The sequence below is a fragment of the Caretta caretta genome, chromosome 1, assembly GCF_965140235.1.
Source record: "Caretta caretta isolate rCarCar2 chromosome 1, rCarCar1.hap1, whole genome shotgun sequence".
Lineage (NCBI taxonomy): Eukaryota > Metazoa > Chordata > Testudines > Cheloniidae > Caretta > Caretta caretta.
This window is the reverse complement of record NC_134206.1, coordinates 238,049,949-238,077,754: the sequence shown is the minus strand read 5'-3', so window position 1 is coordinate 238,077,754 and position 27,806 is coordinate 238,049,949. Positions and strand designations below refer to the sequence as shown.

Here is a 27,806-nt window from a genome sequence, read left to right as displayed (position 1 = left end):
CCAGAATTTCCAAATAACTTGGCTCCCATTTATGCACTGAAATGAACTTCTCTGATTTTCAAAAGTGCTTAGCACCCAGAGGCTCCCACTCAGTACAGAAATCACAAGCCATCCCATCCCATCCCTGCTCTCTAGCAGGCAGTCTTCAGAGGGGAATATTGCAGCTCATGGGTCATGTGGCAAACAAGAAAAGAAGAAGTGGTACTGCTAAGCACTGAGAATGGGGTGAAGATCAAAGATAACCTAGGCATGACCCAACACCTAAACAAATACTTTGCCTCAGTTTTTAATAAGGGTAAAGAGGAGCTTAGTGGTAGTGGCAGAGTGGTTAATAGAAATTAGGATATGGAAGTAGTAATTGCCACATCCAAGGTAGAAGTCAAACAGTTTAATTGGACTAAATTGGGGGACCCGTATAGTCTCCATCCAAGAATATGAAAGGAACTGGTACATGAAATTGCAAAGATTTTTAATTAATCTGTAAAGTGAAGGGTAGTACATGCAACTGGCGAATTGTTAATATAGTACCTATTTTTAAGAAAGGGAAAATATAATCTGCGAACCTACAGGTCTGTAATTTGACCTCAATTCTGTGCAAGGTTGTAGATCTCATTTTGAAAGAGAAAGTAGTTAAGGACATAGAAGTAAATGGTAATTGGGATAAAATACAATGTGGTTTTACAAAAGGTAGATCATACTGATTACTTTCTTTGAGAAGATAACAGATTTGTTTTAGACAAAGGAAATTCAGTAGATCTAATCTACCCAGATTTTGGTAAGGCATTTATTACAGTTCCACATGGGAAATTATTGGAGAAGATGGGGATTAATATGAGAATTGAAAGTTGGATAAGGAGCTAGTTAAAGGGGAGAGTACAATAGGTCATGCTGAAAGGTGAACCGTCAGGCTGGAGGGCAGTTACAGTGGAGTTCCTCAGGGATTGGTTTTGGGACCAATCTTCTTTAACCTTTTTTATTAATGATGTTGGCACAAAAAGTGGGTGTGTGCTAATAAAATTTGCGGATGACACAAAGTTGGATGAGAACCGGAATATCAAACAAGAAGATCTGGATAACACTGAAAACTGGAGTAATAGATATGGGCTGAAATGTAATAGTGCAAATTCACGCACAAGGACTAACAACAATTTTTGTGATAACATGGGGATGTGTCAGTTGAAAGTCACAGAAGAGGAGAAAGACCAGGGTGTATTGGTTGATTACAGGATGACTATGAGCTGTCAAGAAAAGGGCTAATCCTGGGATGCACGAGGCGAGGTACTTCCAGATGAGATAGGGAAGTGTTAGCATCGTTATATCCGGCATGGGTGAGACCTCATCTGGAATACTGTGTGCAGTTCTGATCTCCCATGTTTAAGAAAGATGAACTCAAACTGGAACAGATGCAAAGAAGGGCTACTAGAATGATGAGAGGAATGGAAAACCTACCTTATGAGAGGAGACTCAAAGAGCTTAGCTTGTTTAGCCTAAATAATTGACAGCTGATGGGAGGTATGATAGCTCTCTGTAAATGCATCAGAGGAATAAATACCAGGGAGGGGGAGGAGTTGTTTAGGTCCAGTGCCAATGTTGACGTGAACAGATGGATATAAACTGGCCCTCAACAAGTTTAGACTTGAAATCAGACAAAGGTTTCTAACCATCAAAGGAGGGAAGTTGTAGAACAGCCTTTCGAGGTGATCAGTGGGAGCAAAAAAACCTAACTGGCTTCAGGACTGAACATGATAAGCTTATAGAGAGGATGTTTGACAGGACTGTCTACAATGGGTTGTAGCCATTCTGTGACTGTAGATAGCAAATATCCCCAATGGCCGGTGATGGGACACTAGATGACAAGGGCTCTGAGTTACTACAGAAAGACTCCATAAGTTTTCTCACATCAGCACCACAGAGCCTAATCTTCATTTAAGGCCATGTCTACATTAGTGAGCTCACAGCGGCAAAGCTGCACCAGTGTAGCTGCGCTGCTATAAGATGGCTCATGTAGCCACTCTCCTGTCGACATAATAAAGCCACCTAAACAAATGGCTCTATGTCGGCAGGAGAAACTTATGTCATTCAGGGGGTGTTTTTTCACACCCCTGAGTGACATAAGTGGTAGTGTAGAGATGTCCTTAGAGATAACATCCGTATAATCTCTACAGTAAAATGGTCATCTTATAACAGTTATTATCTTTATCTCTGTATATAGTGAATTTACACAGAGCAACAGGATTTAATTAACCTCTTGGACCATGAGAGTCACATAACTACATCATGTGTTTCACAGGAGGTAGCAAAGAATTCAGGGTTTATATTAATATTAGTCTTGGAAGGTTGTGAAAACATACAAATACGTACATGTTACATAACAGATAATTGAATTTACCTGTGATTCAAATAGTGTGTTATTAAGATACCCATTAAGAAATACAAAGTGTGCGTAAAAAGAAACATCGTTTACACAAAATGTAGCATTTATGGTAGCAAATACTACAGTTATAATTAAGGTGGAAACGGGCATTCCATTTTAAATTCCAACTTTCAGTTGCTGACACTTTCCTTTTCAGCAGGGGCCTTTTGTTTGTAGGATCAAATTGTCAGATTGCCAGTGGAAGAGATAGCACATTCTTAATGACAGGTTTCAGAGTAGCAGCCGTGTTAGTCTGTATTTGCAAAAAGAAAAGGAGTACTTGTTCACTTCATTGGATGCTGTAGCTCACGAAAGCCTATGCTCAAATAATTTTTTTAGTCTCTAAGGTGCCACAAGTACTCCTTTGCTTTTTGCACATTCTTAATGTTTACCATCCATGCTCTAGTGTAAGGATTGATGCAGTCTTTACAGCGGTAACTCAGAATACAGATGAATTTTAACACTGCCTAAATCATTAATGGATGATCCTTGTCTCTTGTAAATACCTTATTTTTTTAGCAGAATTTGCATGTGCATAGTGTTGCTGATATTTCTGCAGAGTTCTGAATTTTTTACCATATATTAGTATTTCTAGATATTTCAAAACAGTTGTATGCGCTTTTGGTCATCTGTTTGTTTGTTGTTTGTAAAAGGGATTTCACTTCATAGATCCAAAAGGGAATAGTCATGCTTGTATTTATTGATATTGTACTAGTTTACTGCACCTTGTATATAACCTTGCTTTAAGTAGAAAAAATGAACCCAAACTTAAACTTTGGTGTTGCAACTAGTGGCTTCATAATAACAGAGGGTCATATTGTGCCATCACATTTTAAGGAGAAGGCAATAGAAGTTTGTTTATAGACTGATGACACAATATGACCCAGAATTAAGAAGCTCTTTTCCATAGGCACACATACTCTGAAATATCTTGTTAGGATGACAGTTTAATCTTATCAAAGAGAAATGATAACATTCATATTGGTTTCAGATAGAGTTACAGAAGGTCTGTGGAGTCAAAAAGAGATTTTGGTACAGTATTTTGCAAGACCACCACAAACTACTAAAACCAGAATCATCAATTGCAAAAGATATGACCTTTTAAATCTAAGTTTCATGTCAAGTCTTCATACTGGGGGAAAAGGAACAACAAATACAAAGAAGTGGAAAAATGGAGTAATGTATATGTAGTTTGAGTACTTTATTGAGATTATCATTACATAAATACTTTATGTGCAGACCTTCAGTTTCATGTTTGAAACTACACAATGAGATTATCTACTATGTTTTAAATATTTTAAAAGTATAAAATTTACGACAATAATGATACAGGCTGTGAAATAGGGATACCAGTACTAATTTAGAAATCCTTGGTCAATAAATATGTATTTAAAGCCCCACTTTTCTGCCAGTTTGGATGAAAGAGAGCTACAGCTCACTTCATCGGATGCATTCAGTGGAAAATGCAACCGATGAAGTGAGCTGTAGCTCACGAAAGCTTATGCTCAGATAAATTGGTTAGTCTCTAAGGTGCCACAAGTACTCCTTTTCCATTTCCCTATTGTTTCTCTGTATAATCTCTGTCTGGTTCTGTGATTGTTTCTCTCTGCTGTATAATTAACTTTGCTGGGTGTAAACTAATTAAGGTGGTACAATATGTTAGGATTGGTTAGTTAAATTTCAGTAAAATGATTGGTTAAGGTATAGCTAAGCAGAACTCAAGTTTTAGTATATAGTCTGGAGTCAATCAGGAAGTAAGGGGGGGATTGGAACAGGGAATGGGGGTGGGGGAATTGGAATTATGTTTCACTAAGGGGGGGAATGGGAACAGGGAATGGGAACAGGGACACAGGCAAGGTTCTGTGGTGTCAGAGCTGGGAGGGGGAACACTAAGGAAGGAAATTGGAATCATTCCTGGCTGGAAGTTCACCCCAATAAACATTGTATTTTTGCACTTTTTGACTTTGGGTATTGTTGCTCTCTGTTCATGCGAAAAGGACCAGGGAAGTGAGCAGGTGAAGAAATAAGCCCTCTAACACAGGATATGTGCCATTAATTCTGTGCACATTAAACAAAAAGCCAGTTGACACTACTTTTCTGCAATTTACTCCATAATACTTAGCATTCATCAACAAGATTATTTGCCACGCAACAAAATTCTTGCCTATTATGTGCTGGAGGGATGTTGAGACTAGCACTAATTTAAATCTCCAAACACAATAGATTAGAACACATTATTTAAATAACTAAATCAGCAAAAATAGCTCCTGTCAGTAAAATGTACTTTAATTCAGGTGATGTTGGGCCCAAAGTATGATGCATGCCAGAACAACTAAAGTACCACAAGACTCAGCACAAAGTCCCAGGCACGCTGGTAAAGATAAGATACTGCCTTCCTGATTGTCACAGGTTCAGAAAGGTCAAAAGTCAGATCACAGAAAGATGGAAGACAATCCTGGAGCTGTAAAAGAGGACTGAGAGGAGGGGAAGGAGGAATGTGAATATTTCTTTGGTTTTGAAAATCTTCTTGCATATCCCTAGATTTTTAACCTAGTATACTGCCTTTTGTTTAAAAAAAGAGAAGAAATCCTCTGCTTCCAAGGGATCTTTACAATACAATCAATCAATAAACCAATCAAGAGACACCTTGGGAAAGGAAGACAAAAGATTCCCTGTTCTCACTGTGAAATAGAAAATAAACAGAGAGGGTCTGTTTGCCAGTGGACTGGCAACCCTCGTTACCCAGGGTTTTCAGAACCCAAAGCAATGCTAACTTAACTGGTTTCTCTCAAGGCAGTCTCAGGGATAAATTAATGGGGCCACAGCTCCTCTGTCTAATAAGTGATTGGCACAAACAAGTGTGCTTTTACCTAAAACCGCTTTTTTTATTAGGTCTTAAGCACACACACACATATGCTGTATCAGTAGGATTACAGCAATCCAAACATGTATATTTACCTAAAGTCTGAAATGATTTTGAGGAATCAGCAACCAGCCTTCCGGGGGCCCCTCTTCTGTCCAGCTGCTGGGAAGTTTAGGTGCCAGGTCCTTGCTCCCAAAAAAAGCTTCTTTGGACTGCTCCAAAGCACATTTTCTAACTAAACTCTATAGATTTTCTCCGGACAAAGCATTTTACTCATAATAGCCCCTAATAGGCTAACAATTTCCCTAGCAAGACCCAATAACGATTCATTATTCTCCTTATCGGCAAAGCAGCTTCATCAAAAAAAACTTACAAACACAGACAACCAGAATCAAGGTCAGTTTTCCACATTTCCCCTCCTCATGAATCTGTCCGTTCTCTTTATCTATCCCAGTCAGTAGAACTGCAGCTTGCAGTTGTTTTTGTTCTGTCTGCCTAGGCAAGGCCAAATTATTCCTATGTGGTGTCCTCGCTTCCAACTTATGGGGGGCTAAGTGCACAAGATGGCTGCGAGTTATGTCAAATCCAGTTCTCTTACAACACCCTCCTCCTCCTCAAAGGAAAAGGGGTGATGCAGCATCTCCTTTCCAGGCTGTGGAAGAGGGATGGAAAACCACTACCCAACCCCATCCAGGAAACACCAGAAGGAAGGACTTTCGATATTAAGGTTTTGTGTTTGAGATCACTTTATTCTGAAAGATGTTTGTGGTCAGTTCAACTGGAGCTGGACCAGCGAAATGTTAAGAGATTGCTGAGAAAGAAAGGGAGACTGCTCAGGGCAGTAACCTTTTCACAATCCGTATATCTTTATTATGAAGCAGATTTCCATAATAATAGGGGGAAATGGTTAAGATCTCCATGTATCTTTTAGCTAATGTCTTTGTTAGAATGCACAGGAGATAAGCTATGGAAGGTTTTTTCAGGAGATTATATCAGACATATTCCCAGTGGTACCATTTTTAATTGTACTTATGTACCAACTGGAACTGGAGAAAGAGAGAGAGAGAGAGAGACTTATTTTAATCAAAGCTCCTGGGAAACAGTGCCATCTTGTTTTTACCATACTTGTATCTAGATTTCAAGGAGGAAAGAACACACATATGAATATACTGGAAACATTCTCTGCAAATTTACTTTTACTGCATTTGTAGAGTTCTAAAAAATCAAGGAAAATAAGCCTACTGTGAATGTTCCTACTTCTAGCTTTTTGTTCCTATTGCAAGGTTGGTCAGCAGTGGCAAACTCATTCCTGAGTGGCTGCTGCCATGGCAACAGGCAATGACTATGCTCCTCCTTCTCCTCATTCTGTGCCTGACATTAAAGTCCCAACCTCAGCTAGATACTAGGAAAGATGAATTGGCATGTCTTTCTGGGTCAATGAAATAAAGGTGTACAGCTGAGTATTGTTGCAATATGGCTGATATTGTAGCCAAAAACATCTTACTATCTCCTAAAATGCCGAATATACTAAGGGTTTTTTTGGGGGGAAGGCAGAGGAGGTAGTAAGAACAGATTGCAGTAGTACCCAGCAGTAGAGAGTTATTGAAATAGATGAACATTCCCTAGTTCTACTCTCTAGGTCAGTGGTTCCCAAACTTGTTCCGCCGCTTGTGCAGGGAAAGCCCCTGGCGGGTCGGGCTGGTTTGTTTACCTGCTGCATCCACAGGTTTGGCCCATCGTGGGTGCCAGTGGCTGCAGTTCACTGCTCCAGTCCAATGGGAGCTGCTGGAAGCGGCGGCCAGTACATTCCTCAGCCCGTGCTGTTTCCAGCAGCTCCCATTGGCCTGGAGCAGTGAACCACGGCCACTGGGAGCCGCGATCGGCCGAACCTGCGGATGCGGCAGGTAAACAAACCGGCCCGGCCCGCCAGGGGCTTTCCCTGCACAAGTGGCAGAACAAGTTTGGGAACCACTGCTCTAGGCCATCTCCAGGAGAAGAATAGAGCCAATCTAATATTACTCAGTCTGCCCTTGCTAGGGTCTGTAAAGATGTCAATAACAACTATTGCCTGCTGAGTGATCTACACAAAATCAGCATGGATGCTTAATATTTCCATCACTAAAAGGTTTCCATCATCCATTAAGTCTTCATACCATACTCTGATCTAAAATCAAAACAACAGGGATCAAAAAAGAGTGACATCTCTGGATATTATCAGAGGTATTTCTGTACAATCTTTCCATTAATGTTTCCTAAAAAAGGATATTAGAGCCAAGGCAATGATCAACAAAATTACCACAGTTTAATAGACATCTTCTTGAGCCAGGGACTAGTCATTGCTCCTCAAAAAGCTCCCAGCACTCTGCCCTCTCAATATGAGCAGATGGGAATAATGGTTCTAATAAAAACTGAAGTGTCATCTAGTATCTGTGTAAATTAAATAAGACACAAAACATTAAATGCTTTTTTCATTCTCTCTTTTCCAAACTCAATTACAATCATCATTTGCCAATTCATAAACAGTTGTTCTTCTGTATCAATAACACCAAAGAGAAACATATGTAATAGAAGAGAGCTCTACCACACAAGAGCCTGCTGTTAACTTTGCTTTGGGTCTGTATACTGATTTTTAAACATTGGAACTCTCTTCATCAACAATGAAATCAAGCCCCGCACAGTGGAGTAAGGCAGGCTAACTATTCAGTCTGACCACAATGGCGGGGCCTAAACAGTGTTTGGGAAGTCTTATTTTTCTATTTACAATCTCAGAAATAAGAAAATGCAAATCACTGCATGCAATCTTCTTCTAAATTTCCTGCATGCTTGCTTAAACTCCAACTGAGGTCTTTCCCATGCAACTAGCGTGCTGCAATGTGTCATCCTTGAGTGTGGAGTCAGGCGCAGGAAGCATCAGTAGGCTGCCTCAGTGTCTTGACAGTAGGAAGGTAAAGATGACAAAATGAAAGAGGGTGGGGGTCAAAGGTTTCATGGGCGCTACTGTGGAGGTATTTGGAAGCAGAGGAAGGCTACGTAAGCCACTCCAGGACACTATGTCCAAACAATCCCCAACACTCCAGATTTCCATTCTCCTCCCCAATAACTGCCCCTCTCATGCTCATCCAATCACTGAAACATACCAAAGTAAGGCTATTGTAATTTACATACAGTAACTCCTCACTTAACATCATCCCAGTTAACGTTTTTTTGTTACGTTGCCGATCAATTAGGGAACATGCTCGCTTAGAGTTGTGCAACGCTCCCTTATAATGTTGTTTGGCAGCCGCCTGCTTTGTCCACAGCTTGCAGGAAGAGCAGCAGGTTGGAGCCAGTTGGTGGGGGCTTGGAACCAGGGTGGACCGGCAGCCCGACTATCAGCTCTCCGCTCCCCTAAGTTCCCTGTGCAGCAGCAGCCCAGCAGGCTACCAATTGCCGGCAGTTCAGGTGTTCCTCCCTCCACTGCCATGTGCTGCTCCTGCCCTCTGCCTTGGAGCTGCTCTCGGGAGCCTCCTGCTTGCTACTGTGCAGGCGGGCAGAAGTGGGGGGGCTAATGTCAGAGTGCCCTCTCCCCTCCGCTCCTTTACCCCATCTCCACGGGAAGGGGGGGGGGCATGACAGGGCTCAGGATGGAGGGAGCTTGCTGGCAGCAGCTGTTGTCTCAACTTGCTCATCTACTTTAAAAGGCAGTGTACTTAGAGTGGGGTCAGTGTACTTAAAGGGGCAATGTGCGTCTCTCTCACACACACACAGGGTGTGTGTGTGTGTGTGTGTGTCTCTCTCTCTCACATACACGGTGTGTATCTCTGTCTCTTTCACACACACACACACACACACACGGTGTGTGTCTCTGTCTCTCTCTGCCATGCTGTCTCCCCTCCCTCCATTCATGCTGCCTTGTAGGCTACATTAACAACAATGTGTTAACCCTTGAGGGCTCAGGTGAGTGCTAGTTCATCATTTAGCAGAAAGGCATCCCCTGAGAAATATCCCACCCTCTTCCACCCTCTGACTTCACCACCTCAACAACACTTCACAATCATCATTGCTGTGTACAGTATTAAATTGTTTGTTTAAAATGTACACTGTGTATATGTATGTGTGTGTATATATATACATCTATCTATCTATGTATCTATCCACACTTTTGTGTGGCAAAAAAAAATTTCCTTGGAACCTAAGCCCCCCTATTTACATCAATTCTTATGGGGAAATTGGATTCATTTAACATCATTTCATTTAAAGTAGCATTTTTCAGGAACATAACTACAACATTAAGCGAGGAATTACTGTATTTTTATATTGTAGTATTTCATTAATAGTTGATGTAAATGAATAGTGTCTCTAGCACACATGGAAGTGGGAACCCAGCTCATTTAGTTTGACAGAAATAGACAAAAAGTCTGAGAATCACTGGAATAAGGCACAGTTTTTAATCAATATCTAGAAAAGAATTTGAGAAACTACATAATATGTGAAGTGCTAACGGAGGAAGGAAGATAGCTAACACTTTAGATGAAATAAATGTATATTGATGTATTGACCTTGCTGATTAGAACTTTAGAAATCTTAAGCCCCTGTAACCTGATCAAACTAAACCATCATAACTGTTTCCTTGCAAACAACATTACTCTTCTTGACAGTTTTCTCTTTTTTTCACAAAATATTAAATGAAAAAGGAAAGTTTACATATTAATATAGATGGGTTATTCAGAGTATTTACAAGAAAGGGGATGGAACTCAAAGCATCCAATCCATACGGTATGTAAATAAAACTATAAAGATAACTACATTCACACATTTGTTCTGAATTTAACACTTAATATTTCTAAACTGTACTAGTAACTGAAAAGTATTCTGAAAGGAAAGGAGTGAGTACCCATTTGATGGGGGAGTGGGAACCTTTAGAAAACATTTCAAACTTAATTGTCAAGTATATTGGACGGAACTCATCACCAGTATAAGTCCAATGACTCCAACTAAGCCATTTCAAGGATGATTTTTTCCCATTGTGTTTAGTCCAGTATTCATATCAAAGCAGTTATTACAAATTTTAATTATCCCTACATTTTAAACAATTAATTTAAAATAAATATTTTATACCTTAGAAAATGAAAGACTGTAATGGTAGAAAAAAAGTACCTTTGCTCAATCATCCAAATTAACAACTCTTGTCCAAGTTCTCTCCTTTACCATGATAACCCTCTAAGTTATAACAGCTGGCTATGGATTCCTAAGGATCAGACATCAGGTGAGAGCTGGAATAATGGAACAGAGCTCTGCTCCAGTCCTCCAGCTAGTTCCCCAACACACCTAGACAGGGGAGTGGGTAAGGAGTTGGGGTAGGAACCAGCTACATTGCTTTACCCCAGTTGAGGTAATTCTCCACTGAGGTAATTTGAAATTGAGGGGTTGTGGTCAGATCACATCCCCAGCTGGAGCTGAGAATCTGGCCCACTTACATTATACTGCATTTATATTGCTTGTTGGAGCCTGGATAAGTAGTTTCAAAGCCTTAAAGAATATGATTCAATGTCTACTGAAGCCAATGGAAAGGCTTTTGAACAGGCCCAAAGGGTAGTTCCAGTTTCAAAAGAAACTGTCTAAAAATGCAGTTTATTATTCAGCAGATTTGCTCCCTGTCCATATTCAGAGCCATAGCTAATGAGTTTAGTGACAAAATAACTTTTTACACTTAATTCCACTGAACCAACCCAGCTAAATGAGAATGAGCTGATTTTACTCCTACGTGTTCACCAGTACATCAGAATTATGTACTATGTTCCATCTGTGTGAACCAATTACAGGCATTGGAATTGCTCAGGTGTCACTGAGGACAGAATTTGAAGAAAATGGGATTACAAAGGAGAAACCTGGGGCCTAATTTGACATGACATTTTTTTACTACTTTTGATGATGGACAGAAAAGAAAGAACTCAGGTTGACTCTTAAATCAAAGGTTGAGTCTGCAAATTCTAGCATTTTGGGGAGGGAGGGAATCTTTTTATCTGGAAACTGAGATAGCTGATAAGGAAACACTTGAGAAAATAAATGTGGAACCCCATAATGTCATATTTAGAGAGTAGCTTTGTAGAGTTGGAAAAATAAAGAAAACTCCCTACAACACAAGGTAATCAGTCTATGGAGGGCACTCAATATAGACTTCTTTATTTTACAGACCCTTTAATTAGGGTGACCAGGTGTCCCGTTTTAAAAGGGACAGTCCCTTTTTTGGGGGACTTTTTCTTATATAGGCACCTATTACCCCCCACCCCAGTCCCATTTTTTCACAGTTGCTATCTGGTCACCCTACCTTTAATTGATTAAATTTTTGCTGCAGAGGACATAGAATTCTTAGACACCACCAAGACTGATAAATGCAGCTTGTTCATAGAGAGACTCTGAGGCAGCCCAGATCACCCCATGTAAATTGTGCTTTTTTCCTATGGCATGATTTTCAAAGGTTCAAAATCAAATGCAGACAAGATTAGTATGATGGTAAGCCTGCAGCAAATACTAAGGTCAAATCTATAAACATTTTGGCTTATTTATTAATTGTTTTACATTTATTGAATAAATACCTACCATAACATTGTTTATAAAAGCATATGTAATATCTATGTTCTTTCTTTTTGGAAAACCTTTGCAAACTATTTTGCAACCAAAAATTGCTTTCTCTGTGGCAATCTTTTTTTTTTTTTTTATCCTTTAGGACAGTGATTCTCAACCTTTTCAGGTAGGTGACCCACTATTTAAAGTAAAAAGTAACAAAATTATACCACACGCTTACATTTCCTATAAAAATAAGAGTAAAAAACATATAAATTATAAGCCTATATAATTTATTTGTGTGTTTCTGTTTCAAGAGATTAGCAGATAATACTTTATCTCAAATGGCAAGGGTGTGCAGGGAGTAGAGGAGCAAGAAAGTCTGTGCTTGAGAGCAGAATAAAATTTTCAGTGCCTTGTGACCCTTCCTCCTCCCCCCAGTTGTGTTTTGTGACCCACCCTAGATGTCACAATCCACCAGTTGACAAACATTGCCTGAGGTCAAGCACACTGAGAATGGTTTTGTGGTTAAGGCACTGGGCTCAGAGTCAAGAGGTATTCAGTTCCTGGCTGTAGCACAGATTTCTCGTATAAATTTGGACAAATCACTTAATCTCTCTGTGCATATATTCCCAATATGTAAAACGGGCATAGTAACACTCCCTTTCTCTCATTGTCTGCCTTGTCTATTTAGATTGTAAACTCTTCAGGGAAGGGACTGTTTCTTACTATGGGCCAGATTGTCATATCCTTACTCATATTGAATTGTACTCTACTTAACAAGAAGTCTCATTGATTTCAGTGGAAATACTCATGATATATCAATGTGAGTATGGGCTCCACAATCTGGCCCTATGTGTTTTATACAGCGCCTAGCACAATAGGGCCTTGATCTTGGCTAGCACCTGTAGGTGCTTCCATAATACAAGTAATGATAATAATGCGGCACATTACGGCAGCTGCTTGTCATGTCTGAATTTTTAAAACAAACTGTTAGCAACAAGTTTTAACTATCTACATTTGCATATAAAATAAAAGACTGAATGTGTTCAAAGCCTAAGGAAAATGTTAAATCATGATTTTATGAACCGGAAGATCCAAGACTTTGCAAAATATTGGATTACTATGCTTTTCCATCTATACATTTCAAGTTGTTATATGAAACACCATTTTCCTAACAAGCGCATATCAACCTGCATGATTTGGTTTCTATTTATTTTATTTTTTATTATTTCTATGATGCGTAATTAATTCTGTTTTACCATCTGAAGCACAAAGATGTTTTAAACACTAAATGTGATAGTTTCAAAAATGCCTCAGGAGGTTATCACAACAACTGCAGAAAACTAGAATTTTTTTCTAATCTTTCACAGAGAGAAAATTAATGTTGTTACCTCAGGGGAAGGTAGATCTGTAGGAAACGTATCACCAATTATTGTAGTAAGAAGTTTGTCACCTAGAATAGTTTCTAAATAGTCTGCCATTACTTCCTGTTGCTTAGGGCTGCAGTGATTCTCCAAAGACAGTACAACAGGATAGTCAGACACCTAAAAATACAATTTCAAGGCCATAATAATTAATAATTAAAAAACAGAACTACTAGATGCACAATATATCTTACAAAAAAGCATATGGGTATTTGTACTTTCATTAATTTTAAAATATTCAAAATAGTATTATTAGTTATTCCAGATTAATAACACAGCATCATCGAGCTCAGTAATATTTATGGAAGAGGAAAAGTAAAACTAGAATCTAGAAGAGTAATTTTCAAGTTCAAAGTTAATATCAGAAACAAAATCCAGAAACATAAGGACCATTAGAAATGGGGATAGCTTTAAATGTAGACATAAACAGAAGAAAGACTTTGACAAGGGAAGCCAAATAAAGATCAGTTAACCTGGTCACAGTACTTTAACTGGGAAATCTTGAATGTCTATGCTCTGATCTTGGAAAACAGGGCATACTGAAGTTTATTTCTCCAGTGGTTAGTAGCCGACAACCAAGTTTACCAGAGTTTTATTATATGCCTATTAATGCTGGGTGTGGAGCAAGAAAAGAGAAAAGAGCTATCAAATCAACTAAGAATCTAAGAGATGGTAGGTGCAGGAAACAATATTCACCACACATATAATGGCAAAGAAATTCAGCCAAAGAAATTCAGGAGCTGCCAAAACAGCAACACACTGGCTACTGCCTGTCGCTGCCACAGAGCCTCTCAACAGATTAGAATATTGAGAAGCAAATAGTGATGATGTGAACCAGAAAAAAAAAAATACCCAAGAAATATACTAAAGCATGGAAAATTATTTAGGTTAAATTCAGCAGAGGTTTTAAAAGCTGCTGACATCTAAAAACATCAACATTCAATTTAGACATCAGTTTATTTCAGTGCTATATTTTCTATACAACTTATTCCTTCATTCCAGCATATTTGTAGAAAAATATTCTTCATTTATTTAGGGCTAATAGTCACTACCCACCTAAAAATCATTCTCTTGTGACCAGCAAGTAATATCACAAGTTGCTCTGGGAATTATTAGGGCATGCTGGTAGATAATTATTACTTAAAGTGAAGAGGAATGGATGAATTGCTTAGAACTAATGATCCTGTTTGGATGCAAATAGTCTTAGTAATGAGAAACAAGGGAAAAGAAATACAAGGAAAACATCATAAACTGCTATTTCCAGGTCCCTGCAGTCTAAAAAGAATCTTAATCTGGCCCAATCATTGGTATCTGACATCTTTTAATCATAGCTATTATCTTTTAAAGAAATAAAAATCATATTCTGTTTGAAAAAAATTAAACAAATGATGTTAAATGTAACACCTATGGTTACTATAACTGAAAGAGACTAGAGTAAACAATATTTCTCTATTTGTTCAGTTTTTCTTTCTTTATTTGACATCATTTTGTGTTTAATCAGTTTCCCACTTTGATTGTGTGGGTTTTTTACAAACCAAGGAGGAAGAGAAAAATATTGTTAAAAAATGGGAAACTGTGATCAGAACCACAATAATTCACATGAGGACGCAGGAGCAGGTGTGGTTCAAGACATTACTTTTAACTTATGTTTTTTTAAACTGTCTAGATTTCAAGTTGAAACTGTCGGTTAAATATTGTCAGATGGCATTGCATTCTGATAATCTGATTATGGGCTGACATTTTATGTACTGCAGAGTTTTCAGTCCTGTTATACTGCCCACTGCAGCACTTTTTACTCATTCCTTACTCATCAGAAAGCTCATCCACAAGCAAGGCAGAATGATAAATCTGCTGAAATTGATGGACAGCATCATAACAAAGATCACCACATGGAATGCAGAAACCATTCTCTCATCTGATGGCAACTAACTTGCTCCTATTAAGTGAGATCTACTTTCATAGAATCATAGAATATCAGGGTTGGAAGGGACCTCGGGAGGTCATCTTGTCCAACCCCCTCCTCAAAGCAGGACCAATCCCCAACTAAATCATCCCAGCCAGGGATTTGTCAAGCCTACATCTTAAAAACTTCTAAGGAAGGAGATTCCACCACCTCCCTAGGTAACGCATTCCAGTGTTTCACCACCCTGCTAGTGAAAAAGTTTTTCGTAATATCCAGCCTAAACCTCCCCCACTGCAACTTGAGACCATTACTCCTTGTTCTGTCATCTGCTACCACTGAGAACAGTCTAGATCCATCCTCTTTGGAACCCCTTTTCAGGTAGTTGAAAGCAGCTATCAAATCCCCCCTCATTCTTCTCTTCCGCAGACTAAACAATCCCAGTTCCCTCAGCCTCTCCTCATAAGTCATGTGTTCCAGTCCCCTAATCATTTTTGTTGCCCTCCGCTGGACTCTCTCCAATTTTTCCACATCTTTCTTGTAGTGTGGGGCCCCAAACTGGACACAGTACTCCAGATGAAGCCTCACCAATGTTGAATAGAGGGGAACGATCACGTCCCTCGATCTGCTGGCTATGCCCCTACTTATACATCCCAAAATGCCATTGGCCTTCTTGGCAACAAGGGCACACTGCTGACTCATATCTAGCTTCTCGTCCACTGTAACTCCTAGGTCCTTTTCTGGAGAATTGCTGCCTAGCTGTTCCCTCCCTAATCTATAGCGGTGCATGGGATTCTTCCATCCTAAGTGCAGGACTCTGCACTTGTCCTTGTTGAACCTCATCAGATTTCTTTTGGCCCAATCCTCTAATTTGTCTAGTGCCCTCTGTATCCTATCCCTACCCTCCAACATACCTACCTCTCCTCCCAGTATAGTGTCATCTGCAAACTTGCTGAGGGTGCAATTCTCCAGATCATTAATGAAGATATTGAACAAAACCGGCCCGAGGACCAACCCTTGGGGCACTCCACTTGATACCGGCTGCCAGCTAGACATGAAGCCATTGATCACAACCCGTTAAGCCAGCTTTGTATCCACCTTATAGTCCATTCATCCAGCCCATACTTCTTTAACTTGCTGGCAAGAATACTGTGGGAGACCATGTCAAAAGCTTTGCTAAAGTCAAGGAACAACACGTCCACTGCTTTCCCCTCATCCACAGAGACAGTTATCTCATCATAGAAGGCAATTAGATTAGTCAGGCATGACTTGCCCTTGGTGAATCCATGCTGACTGTTCCTGATCACTTTCCTCTCCTCTAAGTGCTTCAGAATTAATTCCTTGAGGACCTGCTCCATGATTTTTCCAGGGACTGAGGTGAGGCTGACTGGCCTGTAGTTCCCAGGATCCTCCTTCTTCGCTTTTTTAAAGATGGGCACTACATTAGCCTTTTTCCAGTCGTCCGGGACCTCCCCCGATCGCCATGAGTTTTGAAAGATAATGGCCAATGGCTCTGCAATCATATCCGCCAACTCCTTTAGCATTCTCGGATGCAGCGCATCCGGCCCCATGGACTTGTGCTCGTACAGCTTTTCTAAATAGTCCCGAACCACTTCTTTCTCCACAGAGGGCTGGTCACCTCCTCCCCATGCTGTGCTGCCCAGTGCAGTAGTCTGGGAGCTGACCTTGTTTGTGAAGACAGAGGCAAAAAAGTACAATCGCTTTTTCCACATCCTCTGTCACTAGATTGCCTCCCTCTTTCAGTAAGCGGCCCACATTTTCCTTGACTTTCTTCTTGTTGCTAATATACCTGAAGAAACCCTTTTTGCTACTCTTAACGTCTCTTGCTAGCTGCAATTCCAGGTGTGATTTGGCCTTCCTGATTTCACTCCTGCATGCCCGAGCAATATTTTTATACTCTTCCCTGGTCATTTGTCCAATCTTCCACTTCTTGTAAGCGTCTTTTTTGTGATTAAGATCAGCAAGGATTTCACTGTTAAGCCAAGCTGGTCTCCTGCCATATTTACTATTCTTTCTACACATTGGGATGGTTTGTCCCTGTAACCTCAATAAGGATTCTTTAAAATACAGCCAGCTCTCCTGGACTCCCTTCCCCCTCATGTTATTCTCCCAGGGGATCCTGCCCATCAGTTCCCTGAGGGAGTCAAAGTCTGCTTTTCTGAAGTCCAGGGTCCGTATTCTGCTGCTCTCCTTTCTTCCCTGTGTCAGGATCCTGAACTCGACCATCTCATGGTCCCTGCCTCCCAGGTTCCCATCCACGTTTGCTTCCCCCTACTAATTCTTCCCAGTTTCTGAGCAGCAGGTCAAGAAGAGCTCTGCCCCTAGTTGGTTCCTCCAGCACTTGCACCAGGAAATTGTCCCCTACACTTTCCAAAAACTTCCTGGATTGTCTGTGCACCGCTATATTGCTCTCCCAGCAGATATCAGGGTGATTGAAGCCTCCCATGAGAACCAGGGCCTGCGATCTAGTAACTTCCATTAGTTGCCGGAAGGAAGCTTCATCCACCACATCCCCCTGGTCCGGTGGTCTACAGCAGACTCCCACCACGACATCACCCTTGTTGCTCACACTTCTAAACTTAATCCAGAGACTCTCAGGTTTTTCTGCAGTTTCATACCAGAGCTCTGAACAGTCCTACTGCTCCCTTGCCTACAATGCAACTCCCCCACCTTTTCTGCCCTGCCTGTCCTTCCTGAACAGTTTATATCCATCCATGACAGTACTCCAGTCATGTGAGTTATCCCACCAAGTCTCTGTTATTCCAATCACATCATAATTCCTTGACTGTGCCAGGACTTCCAGTTCTCCCTGCTTGTTTCCCAGGCTTTGTGCATTTGTGTATAGGCACTTGAGATAACTTGCTGTTTGTCCTGCTTTCTTAGTATGAGGCAGGAGCCCTCCCCTCTCGCGCTCGCCTGCTCGTGCTTCCTCCCAGTATCCCACATCCCCACTTACCTTAGGGCTTTGGTCTCCTTCCCCCAGTGAACCTAGTTTAAAGCCCTCCTCACTAGGTTAGCCAGCCTGCTTGTGAAGATGCTCTTCCCTCTCTTCGTTAGGTGGAGCACTCCTCCTTCTTGGAACACCATCCCATGGTCAAAGAATCCAAAGCCTTCTCTCCGACACCACTTGCGTAGCCATTCGTTGACTTCCACGATTCAACAGTCTCTACCCAGGCCTTTTCCTTCCAGGGGGAGGATGGAGGAGAACACCACTTGTGCCTCAAACTCCTTTATCCTTCTTCCCAGAGCCACGTAGTCTGCAGTGATCCGCTCAAGGTCATTCTTGGCAGTATCATAGGTGCCCACGTGGAGAAGCAGGAAGGGATAGCAATCCAAGGGCTTGATGAGTCTCGGCAGTCTCTCTGTCACATCGTGAATCCTAGCTCCTGGCAAGCAGCAGACTTCTCGGTTTTCCTGGTTGGGGCGGCAGATAGATGCTTTGCAGTAATATATAAGCTTCTGTATTTTGGCAAAAATTAAACAACTCATAAAATATGTATAGCAGTGAAAGGACATAATTTTGTATTAAACACATTTTAAAAATCAGAGACCTACTAAGTTCTTTACGGACATTAGTCCAGTTAGCTTTGAAAAGGCAATAGGTGTGGGTGTGTATGTATACACACCCAAACTAACATGCTTGGAGTTAGGTCAGTTTGGATTATATTTATTTTCAGTGTGTATGTATATTCTGTAGGTATACACACACACACACACATACACAGAGAATAAATATAATCCAAACTGACCTAACTCAAAGATTTGTCATAAAGGGCCCTTACTTGACTTCACTGGGAGTTTTGCCATGCAGCAATATAGAAGAATGGGTTAGTACCAAAAGAACTTTAACTTCCACTTGTTCTGCTACAGATAGGCAGAAGGGACAACATTTTAATGGGTCAACTGACTGATAAGAAATGATAACTTTTTTCAGAGCTCGTTTTAAAACTGGCGGGAAATTATCAGAATTAAGAGGAAATTAAAATACAATAAGACTCAAACAACGTTCCAGTGTAATACTTTTGTTCCCTCCATATTTTAAGCTTCAACACCACAGAAGATAGATTCTTTTCCACAGAAGTCTGAGCAAAGACATAAAAACACACACAAAAAGAGAGGAAACTTTACTGGATCAGATCTTGAAATCCTTACTCAGTATATATTCAGTCCTTGCTCAAGCTAAATTATCAATGACTTCAAATAAGAATTTTGCCTAAATATGCTGAGGAAGGTCTTCCGGATTCAGTCCACAAAGTTTAAATTACATTGAATTATCAACCAAATGAGACTGCCTTTCATTTAAAATGCTACAGAGTTAAGATCAGATACTGTAGATTTCTTTTATCTACAGTACCCATCACCCCAAGCACTATTCCATCTTATTTTTTCCAGAGCACCCTAAATTACAAGTGTGTTAACACTTATGTGTATTAACATTCATCACTTTTCAACAAATATATGTACATACCGCAAACGCATACTTATCTATCACCTCGATGACAGTTCTAAATGTAATTTTGCTTGTTAAAGTGTGACCATGATACACAATGGGCTCATTTTGCGGTCCATCCCAGCAATCAATTTCCAAACAACGACATCCTTTCATCAGAGCACTTTAAAAACAAGAAGAAAAAAATAACAATCTAAAAAGGAGATACCATGTTCAAAAGCATTTTTCTTGCATTTCTGATTACAAATAGCATAATCTGAGTAATTACAAAAATATTAACATACCTAAACTGTCATAAAAGAAAATTCCTACAGAATGATATGGATATAAAGTTGATGTATATTTTCTCTTATCTACCTTGGGCTTATAATAAGCCTTATCAGAGCCTCTTGGGGAAAAAATAGATTCTATGAATATGAACCCTTAACAGATAAAAATATAGCCAATGTTTTAGTTTAAGTGAAATATTTTCTTGAACAATGGCTATCTGCCTAAAATTGGAAATGTTTGAAGTTCTATTTATGTTAGGATTTTATATTTGAATAAACTCCAGCTAAGTTATTAACTCAAAGTATAAAAACATCACTAATAAAGCTTACAATGGGCCAGAATATGTCTAGTCTTTACACAGATGAGGAGGGCATAAGGAGGCCTTCCCCTACCTCTATGCAAAGCGCCAGGCAGTGTTACAGTACCTGCATGCTGAGGAGTTCAGAGACTGCTTCCTTCCAACTTTCCCAAGGATGCACAGCACACCACAAAGGGAAGAGAGGCAGGACCATAGTCTATAGCAGTGCCATGCAATAACCATATGATTCTGATTAAGGCATTTTAGATTCTGCGGTCTAGATTAGATTAAACTAATTTGTAAACACATCAGATTTTTGTCCCTTCATAGTTTTACTGCAACGGAGAGGAAAGGTTGTTTGGGTGCCCTAAATGTGCATTTCCATATCTTAATATGTCTGGATTTCTTTTAAGTTTAACCATAAATCTGAATTTCTTTGGTTTATAATCTTTGATTTGGGGATAATCATACCATCCATGTAATGTATTTTACTGTAAAGTACTGATAAGTCTTCTCAAACTTAACTCCATCTTAATGTGATTTTTGTCTAGGAATTTCCTTATTTAATTTAAATAAAAATTCATACATGAACACAAGGTAAGAAACTGAAAGAAAATGCTGTCATGTGATATTTCTAATGATTTGAAGTTATGTAGCTTAAATAGTTTTTTAACATTTAACTTTTAGATCCAGAATCACAGGTATGTTCTGATTGCTTACCCCATTCTGGAGCTGTGCAAAGCAGCCCAAGAAAATTGGTCAGCTAAGTTATGTTTACAGCAGCTTTGTTTCACCAGAGCAGTGCAAAGAAACTGGAGTGTTGGACTCCTGTCTTCCAAATTCCTGTCTCCCTACATTCTGCTTTACAACCCCCAATTTCCCCCTTCCTCTCTTCTCCTCATTCCAGTTTTCTCTTCTTTCTGAACCCACCGCATTCCCCTGCACAATTACAAAACAAATTCCAGCTTCTTCCTTCCTCCATACTCCCTGTGCTCATTCACCCCATATTTTCCTTCCTCCTGCATCTCTCACATTCCCCAGCATACCCTCTCAACCTAAATCTCTCCTCTCCTCTCCTATCCTCTCCATTCCCCCGCATGTGCACATATTTTCCCTACTTTACTGTGCCCACTACATTCCCTTGCATAAGCACACATGCATGCATGCATACTCACATACACCCACACTGGGCATGCTGGAGTCCCCAGCCAATGTACCTGGCTTCTGCACTCCCATCCAGATTCCAGCTTGGGAGATGGTGAGGAGGCATGGTCAGAGCATCCTGTCAATCTCTAGCTGGTGAATGGCTCATTTGGGTACCATAACCAGCTGGTGTAGATTAGAACTGTTCTTCCTGTGTACACCAAGACGTAGACCAGCATAGAGATGGTCCACTCACCACCTCAGCTGCATCCAGAATTTGATCGCATATTTGTTTGAATTAATGGAAGATTAATTATATATTTTCACTGATGTGGAGATTAAACACTGCAATGTAGTAACATACAGAACAATGTCCTGCAGATGTCTTTATTTGCTGCAAGGGACAGTAGTATATGTGAAGCCAATGAAAAACTTTGGTTTGGATAGTTTTTAGAGTGTAGACAGAGGGGGTGGCAAATATACCAAAATGTGTACACAACAAATAAAATTTCACTCGGTCAAATTCAAATCATATTATTCTAGTTTTCATCATTGTTTTAAATAGAATCTTTTATTCCTTATTACTAAACACACATTTGTGAAAGACTCAATAAATTGTAGTTTAGCCACTTTGTAAAGTAATTTGATTACAATTCAAAAAAAGCATTTCAATACCTTGAATAACCCCAAAGGTGACTTGGCCCTATTAGTTGGTCAGATATGAGGTAGGTGTTATGCGAAGATGAAATAAAATAATCACGTAATGGGTAGCTCATATTTTGGTAAATAATTGTGTGGTCTCTTTTAAATATCAAACAGTCTTTTGAGTTCATGTATCTTAAAAATCCTTCAAATGACATCTGTTTTTTTCTCTGCACTAAAAGTAAAAATAAAGAGAGCAAAAAAATTACATTTGCAGTCGTCAATTTAAATAACATTTCTACCTATCTATTTTTCATGGCATTAATTTTTTTTGAAAATGGTTTGCTCTGAAGAAGTTAACCGTCATACCCCACAACTATTTGTTTCAGTTTTTAAATTAATCAGATATAATATAAAGACGGTCAACAAATGCTTGCAGTCCTGGAGTCAATGAAGCTCTAAATGATGAGAGAATGATTTGAATGAGATCTGATGTTATAATTCTTCTATGAACATCAAGAACCAAAGCTATGTAATATTCTCACTTTTCACATTTTTAAAAAACTGTACTTCAGTAGAAAGAAAAATTTTACTGTTAATTTATTTTTGGTGGGTAATATGTTCACCAATCCATAACAAGAGATTAATGTCCTTGTCTGTGAAGAGCTCAGGAACAGTTCTGCAAAGTGTCAGTTAGAGATGAAAGATAGTACTGCATCCTAGAATTCCCACTAGAAGACTGCTCTTCCTAAACTGTGAAAAGAGAAATTAGTAAACTATGATGAAACATTACAATACAGGGAAATGGATTAATATTCTCTTCATCAAACAATCTCAAATCATAACAATGTTAAAGATGACCTCTAAATCATGTTTACAAAATTCCCTCAATTGTTGCAAAATGTGCTAACTGCTCCCCAATACCTAGGATAACAAGGGCAGTCAACACATTATTTAAAACTGATTTCATGACAGGCAGTCTCATTAGAATGTCAACTTGTGCTCCAATGTAACACCTCAGCATATTTTATGCTGGTGGCAAGTGATATCACTGCAAACCCAGAAGTCCACTAGACCAGTGTTTCTCAACGACCAGCCTGTGGACTGGTGCCAGTCCCTGAGATCTCCCTAACACAGTTTAGGAAGGCAGAAAGTCAGTCTGTGATATCAAAAAGGTAGAGAAAAACTGTCACTAGACTATTAAATGAAGTCTATTTTCAACTAGTCTGTGATTTTGCAAACTTCTGATTGTAACCTACCTGTGTTTTCATAGGACAAACTTGACTAACAACGTAATAGGATGATGACAATATTTTAAAGTGGTGAACCGATATACACCCAACTGAAAAAAAAGCATTTACCTGATCTCTTCAGGTTAGTTCGAGGACCAGGAATAAAGAATCACCAGTATATTACTTCTTAGGGAAGCAATTCTCACACTGTAATATGAATGTTGATTAAAAGTATTCTATCAGAATAAGAATTCACTGTAATTACACTGATTAAAGCTACAAAAATGGAACACAGAGTATTTTTCAGTTGTAGGGCTTGTCTAGACTGGAAAGATGAGTAGTGTTTTAAAACGTGTTTACACTTTATAAATACTACTCGGTACTTTACATAGATTAAGAGACACGTACATAGGTGCTGGAACTAGAGGTGTGGGCGGTGCTACCCCATCCCCTGGCTTGAAGTGGTTTCTATTATATACAGGGTTTAAAGTTTGGTTCAATGGCTCTCAGCACCCCCACTATAAAAATTGTTGCAGCAGCCCTACAGCATAAAATGTGTAAAATGATATTGTTCAGGCCTAGGATCTGTCAGATGTTCTGAGGTTACACAGGCCACTGAATGAGGTGTATTAGCTCTTTGAGTATGAGAACCTTTGAGGAAGGGCTTCAAGTAGTAGAAGTTGATGATCTGAGTAGGGCTGGACAATGTAGAACCTAAGGAAAAAATTTTATTTTAAACTAAAAAAGCACTGAACTGCTTCTCTCTAGAACAGTTATTGCAGATGATTTTACACGATTTTTACAGTTCAGGGAATTTTGTAAAAATAATTAGTTCCCTTTTAAGCAAAAAATAAATTAGAAGGCAAATCACAAAAATCCATCAATCTGTCATGACAGCTAATTTCTAGAAATTAATTAAGAGAAAGACAAATCCAAAGTATTTGAAATAATTGTATATATTATACCAGTAGAAAGATACCACAGAACAGATTTTTTTCTCTAAGTGCTGTGTCTGATGAAACTTGATGGACAGACTAAGAGTGCTCTGTCAAAGTGTTCTGCTTAAGTACTATCATATGCCAATTTTGTTTGAGGAGCTAATTATGTCCTGCCAAGTGCTGGGCATCCTTAACTTTCATTAAAATCAGTGGCAACTGTAGACACTCAGCACATCAGTCAATTGGACTTTATATTGCCCAAGACATTATTAAGAGGTAGTTTGTGAAGTAAGTATTTATTTTGCCAGGTGGAGATTTATCTAAAGCCTTTCACATCTCTAATATAAAAGTTGTAATATTGTGAAATCTCTTCTGATAAGTTTTTGTCATGCTTTCTCTTTAATATTTTTATGTTATGGGAAACATCCCAATTTCACTGGGGTCTCCTATATGGGATATCAGATTTATTTGTAACCATTATTATGGCAGAACCATGATAGTTACTATCTCTCAGCACTGACATCTTGGTCCTATTCAATGTGTATGCCTTATATCTTCCAGGAGCATCCTACTAGTGCTAGCCCTCCTGAATAGAGAGAAGTGAGACACATACAGACACAAACTGGTTACTGGTATGCTTGAACCAGCTCCTACACATGGGCAGGGAGACATTACAACCCCCTGAACTGGCTCCAATATCCCTTGGAAACCAACTCCGACACATTAAAACATTAATTAAAATAAGTAAAATGGTAAAATGCAAAAATAATTAATGCAATATGCTGCATGTGTTATTTTAACATTCGGATCCCTAATGTAGAATTTTAAAAATAAGGGACACCATGACACTCTGTCCCCATACAGGAAGGAGGGAAGGGGCTGGCTGGAACCCAGGAGAAAGTTCTACTCTAAGATCGGATGTAATATGGCACTAACATTTTCCCTGTTGGCTACTCTAGTTCCTTCATACCCCTTCCCACGGTGGTAGCCAATGTAGTTCCAATGTTTTAAAAGGGTAAAAGGGATGATCTAGAGAACTGTAGACCAGTTAGCTTAATGTGGATCCCAGCTAATATAGTGGAATGGTTTATTTGGGACTCTATCAATAAATAATTAGAGGCTAAAATATAATTAATGCTAGTCAGCATGGTTTCATGGAGGGGAGCTTTTGTCAAGCAAACTTGTTGCCTTTTTTTGACAGGATTAAAAGCTTGGTTGATAAAAGTAGCTGTGTTGTTATAGTGTACTTGGATTTCTCCATGGCATTTGACCTAGTACCACATGACATTTTTATTAAAAAACTTGCATTGTATGGAATTAACAGACACACACACATTGACTGGATTACGAACTGGTTTAAATACAGATCTTGATATGTAGTTGTTAACAGGGTGATATACATTTCTAGTAGTGTCCCCAGGGATCAGCTCTTGATCCACTGCTATTTAATATTTGTATTAACAATCCAGACAATGTTATGAAACCTTTGGTTAAGTCTGGAGATGACACAAAGACTGGTGGGGCAGTAAATAATGAGGATGACAGGTTATTGTTACAGATTGATCTAATCACCTCGTTAAATGGTCACAATCCAATAAAATTTGTTGTAATGCAGACAAATGCAAGATAATACATCTGGGAATAAATAATGTAGGTTAACCCTACAGGATGGGAGGCTGTGTCTTGGAAAGCAGTGACTCAGAAAAAGGGCTTGTCATAAATATAAAGGGAAGGGTAAACCCCTTTGAAATCCTTCCTGGCCAGGGGAAAGCTCCTCTCACCTGTAAAGGGTTAAGAAGCTAAAGGTAACCTCGCTGGCACCTGACCAAAATGACCAATGAGGAGACAAGATACTTTCAAAAGCTGGGAGGAGGGAGAGAAACAAAGGGTCTGTGTGTCTGTCTATATTCTGTCTTTGTCGGGGATAGACCAGGAATGGAGTCTTAGAACTTTTAGTAAGTAATCTAGCTAGGCATGTGTTAGATTATGATTTCTTTAAATGGCTGAGAAAAGAATTGTGCTGAATAGAATAACTATTTCTGTCTGTGTATCTTTTTTGTAACTTAAGGTTTTGCCTAGAGGGGTTCTCTATGTTTTTTAATCTAATTACCCTGTAAGATATCTACCATCCTGATTTTACAGGGGGGATTTCTTTATTTCTATTTACTTCTCTTTTTATTAAAAGTCTTCTTGTAAGAAAACTGAATGCTTTTTCATTGTTCTCAGATCCAAGGGTTTGGGTCTGTGGTCACCTTTGTAAATTGGTGAGGCTTTTTATCCAACATTTCCCAGGAAAGGAGGGGTGCAAGTGTTGGGAGGATTGTTCATTGTTCTTAAGATCCAAGGGTCTGGGTCTGTAGTCACCTAGGCAAATTGGTGAGGCTTTTTACCAAACCTTGTCCAGGAAGTGGGGTGCAAGGTTTTGGGAAGTATTTTGGGGGGAAAGACGCATCCAAACAGCTCTTCCCCAGTAACCAGTATTAGTTTGGTGGTGGTAGCGGCCAGTCCAAGGACAACGGGTGGAATATTTTGTACCTTGGGGAAGTTTTGACCTAAGCTGGTAAAGATAAGCTTAGGAGGTTTTTCATGCAGGTCCCCACATCTGTACCCTAGAGTTCAGAGTGGGGGAGGAACCTTGACATAAATAATGAGGATGACAGGTTATTGTTACAGATTGATCTAATCACCTCGTTAAATGGTCACAATCCAATAAAATTTGTTGTAATGCAGACAAATGCAAGATAATACATCTGGGAATAAATAATGTAGGTTAACCCTACAGGATGGGAGGCTGTGTCTTGGAAAGCAGTGACTCAGAAAAAGGGCTCATAATGATAATTGCTTCTACATGAGCTCTCAGTGCAATGCTGTCGCAGTAAGAGCAAATGCAATCTTTAGACGTTCAAAAAGAGGAATGTCAAGTAGATGTAAGGAAGTGATCTTGCCTATGAACACAGCATTGGTAAGACCAGTACAAGAACAGTGTGTCCAGTTCTGGTGTCCACACTTCAGGGAGGATATGGAAATACTGGAGAGAGTTCAAAGGATGGCCAATGTCTGGAAAACAAGCCTTATGATGTGAGGCTTAAGTAGCTCAATTTATTCAAAAAAGGAGGTTGAGAGGTGACTTGATCATTGTGCCTAGGTGCATACAAGTGGACAAGATATCTGATAGTAAGGGGTCTTTTCAATCTTGCCAACAAAGACATTCCAATGGGATGGAAGTTGAAGTTGAAAAAATTCAACCTTGAAAAATTATGAGGATGATTAAACATTGGAACAGTTTAAAGGGAAGGTGGTAGACTCATCATCACATGGGGTCTCTAAAACAAGATTGGATACTTTTCTAATTATAAATTATAATTTTCTGAAAGATATGCTTTAATCCATTCTGTGGGAGAGGTTCTATGGCCTGTGTATGCAAGGAGTCAGTTGGATGCTCAAGGTAGTCCCATCTGGCCCCGGGGTCTGTGAATCTATGGTTCCCCCTTTTAATTCCCTTCTTCCATGGGCTTTGGGAAGAATGGGATTGCCTATGTTGCCCTCCACCTGCTCATAAAACTTGTAGTTCTGCATTATTAGAGTGACTATAATCTAATCTCATGCTTCATGGCTTCAAATGGATGTCTGTAGGGGTCAGGATGATTTTTTATTCTTGATGCACAT

General features: G+C 39.5%; 1 protein-coding gene across 1 annotated transcript in view; it reads right to left on the bottom strand.

Moving 5' to 3' along the window:
- The window catches only part of PLCZ1 (phospholipase C zeta 1), a 121,434-nt gene that overhangs the window by 58,440 nt on the left and 35,188 nt on the right, over positions 1 to 27,806 (bottom strand). Inside the window, exons 4-6 of the mRNA XM_048844374.2 lie at positions 22,004 to 22,205; positions 19,636 to 19,780; positions 13,214 to 13,366 (exon numbers count right to left, since the gene is read on the bottom strand). Coding sequence (XP_048700331.2) covers positions 13,214 to 13,366; positions 19,636 to 19,780; positions 22,004 to 22,205 — 500 coding nt within the window. The remainder of the gene's footprint in view (positions 1 to 13,213; positions 13,367 to 19,635; positions 19,781 to 22,003; positions 22,206 to 27,806) is intronic.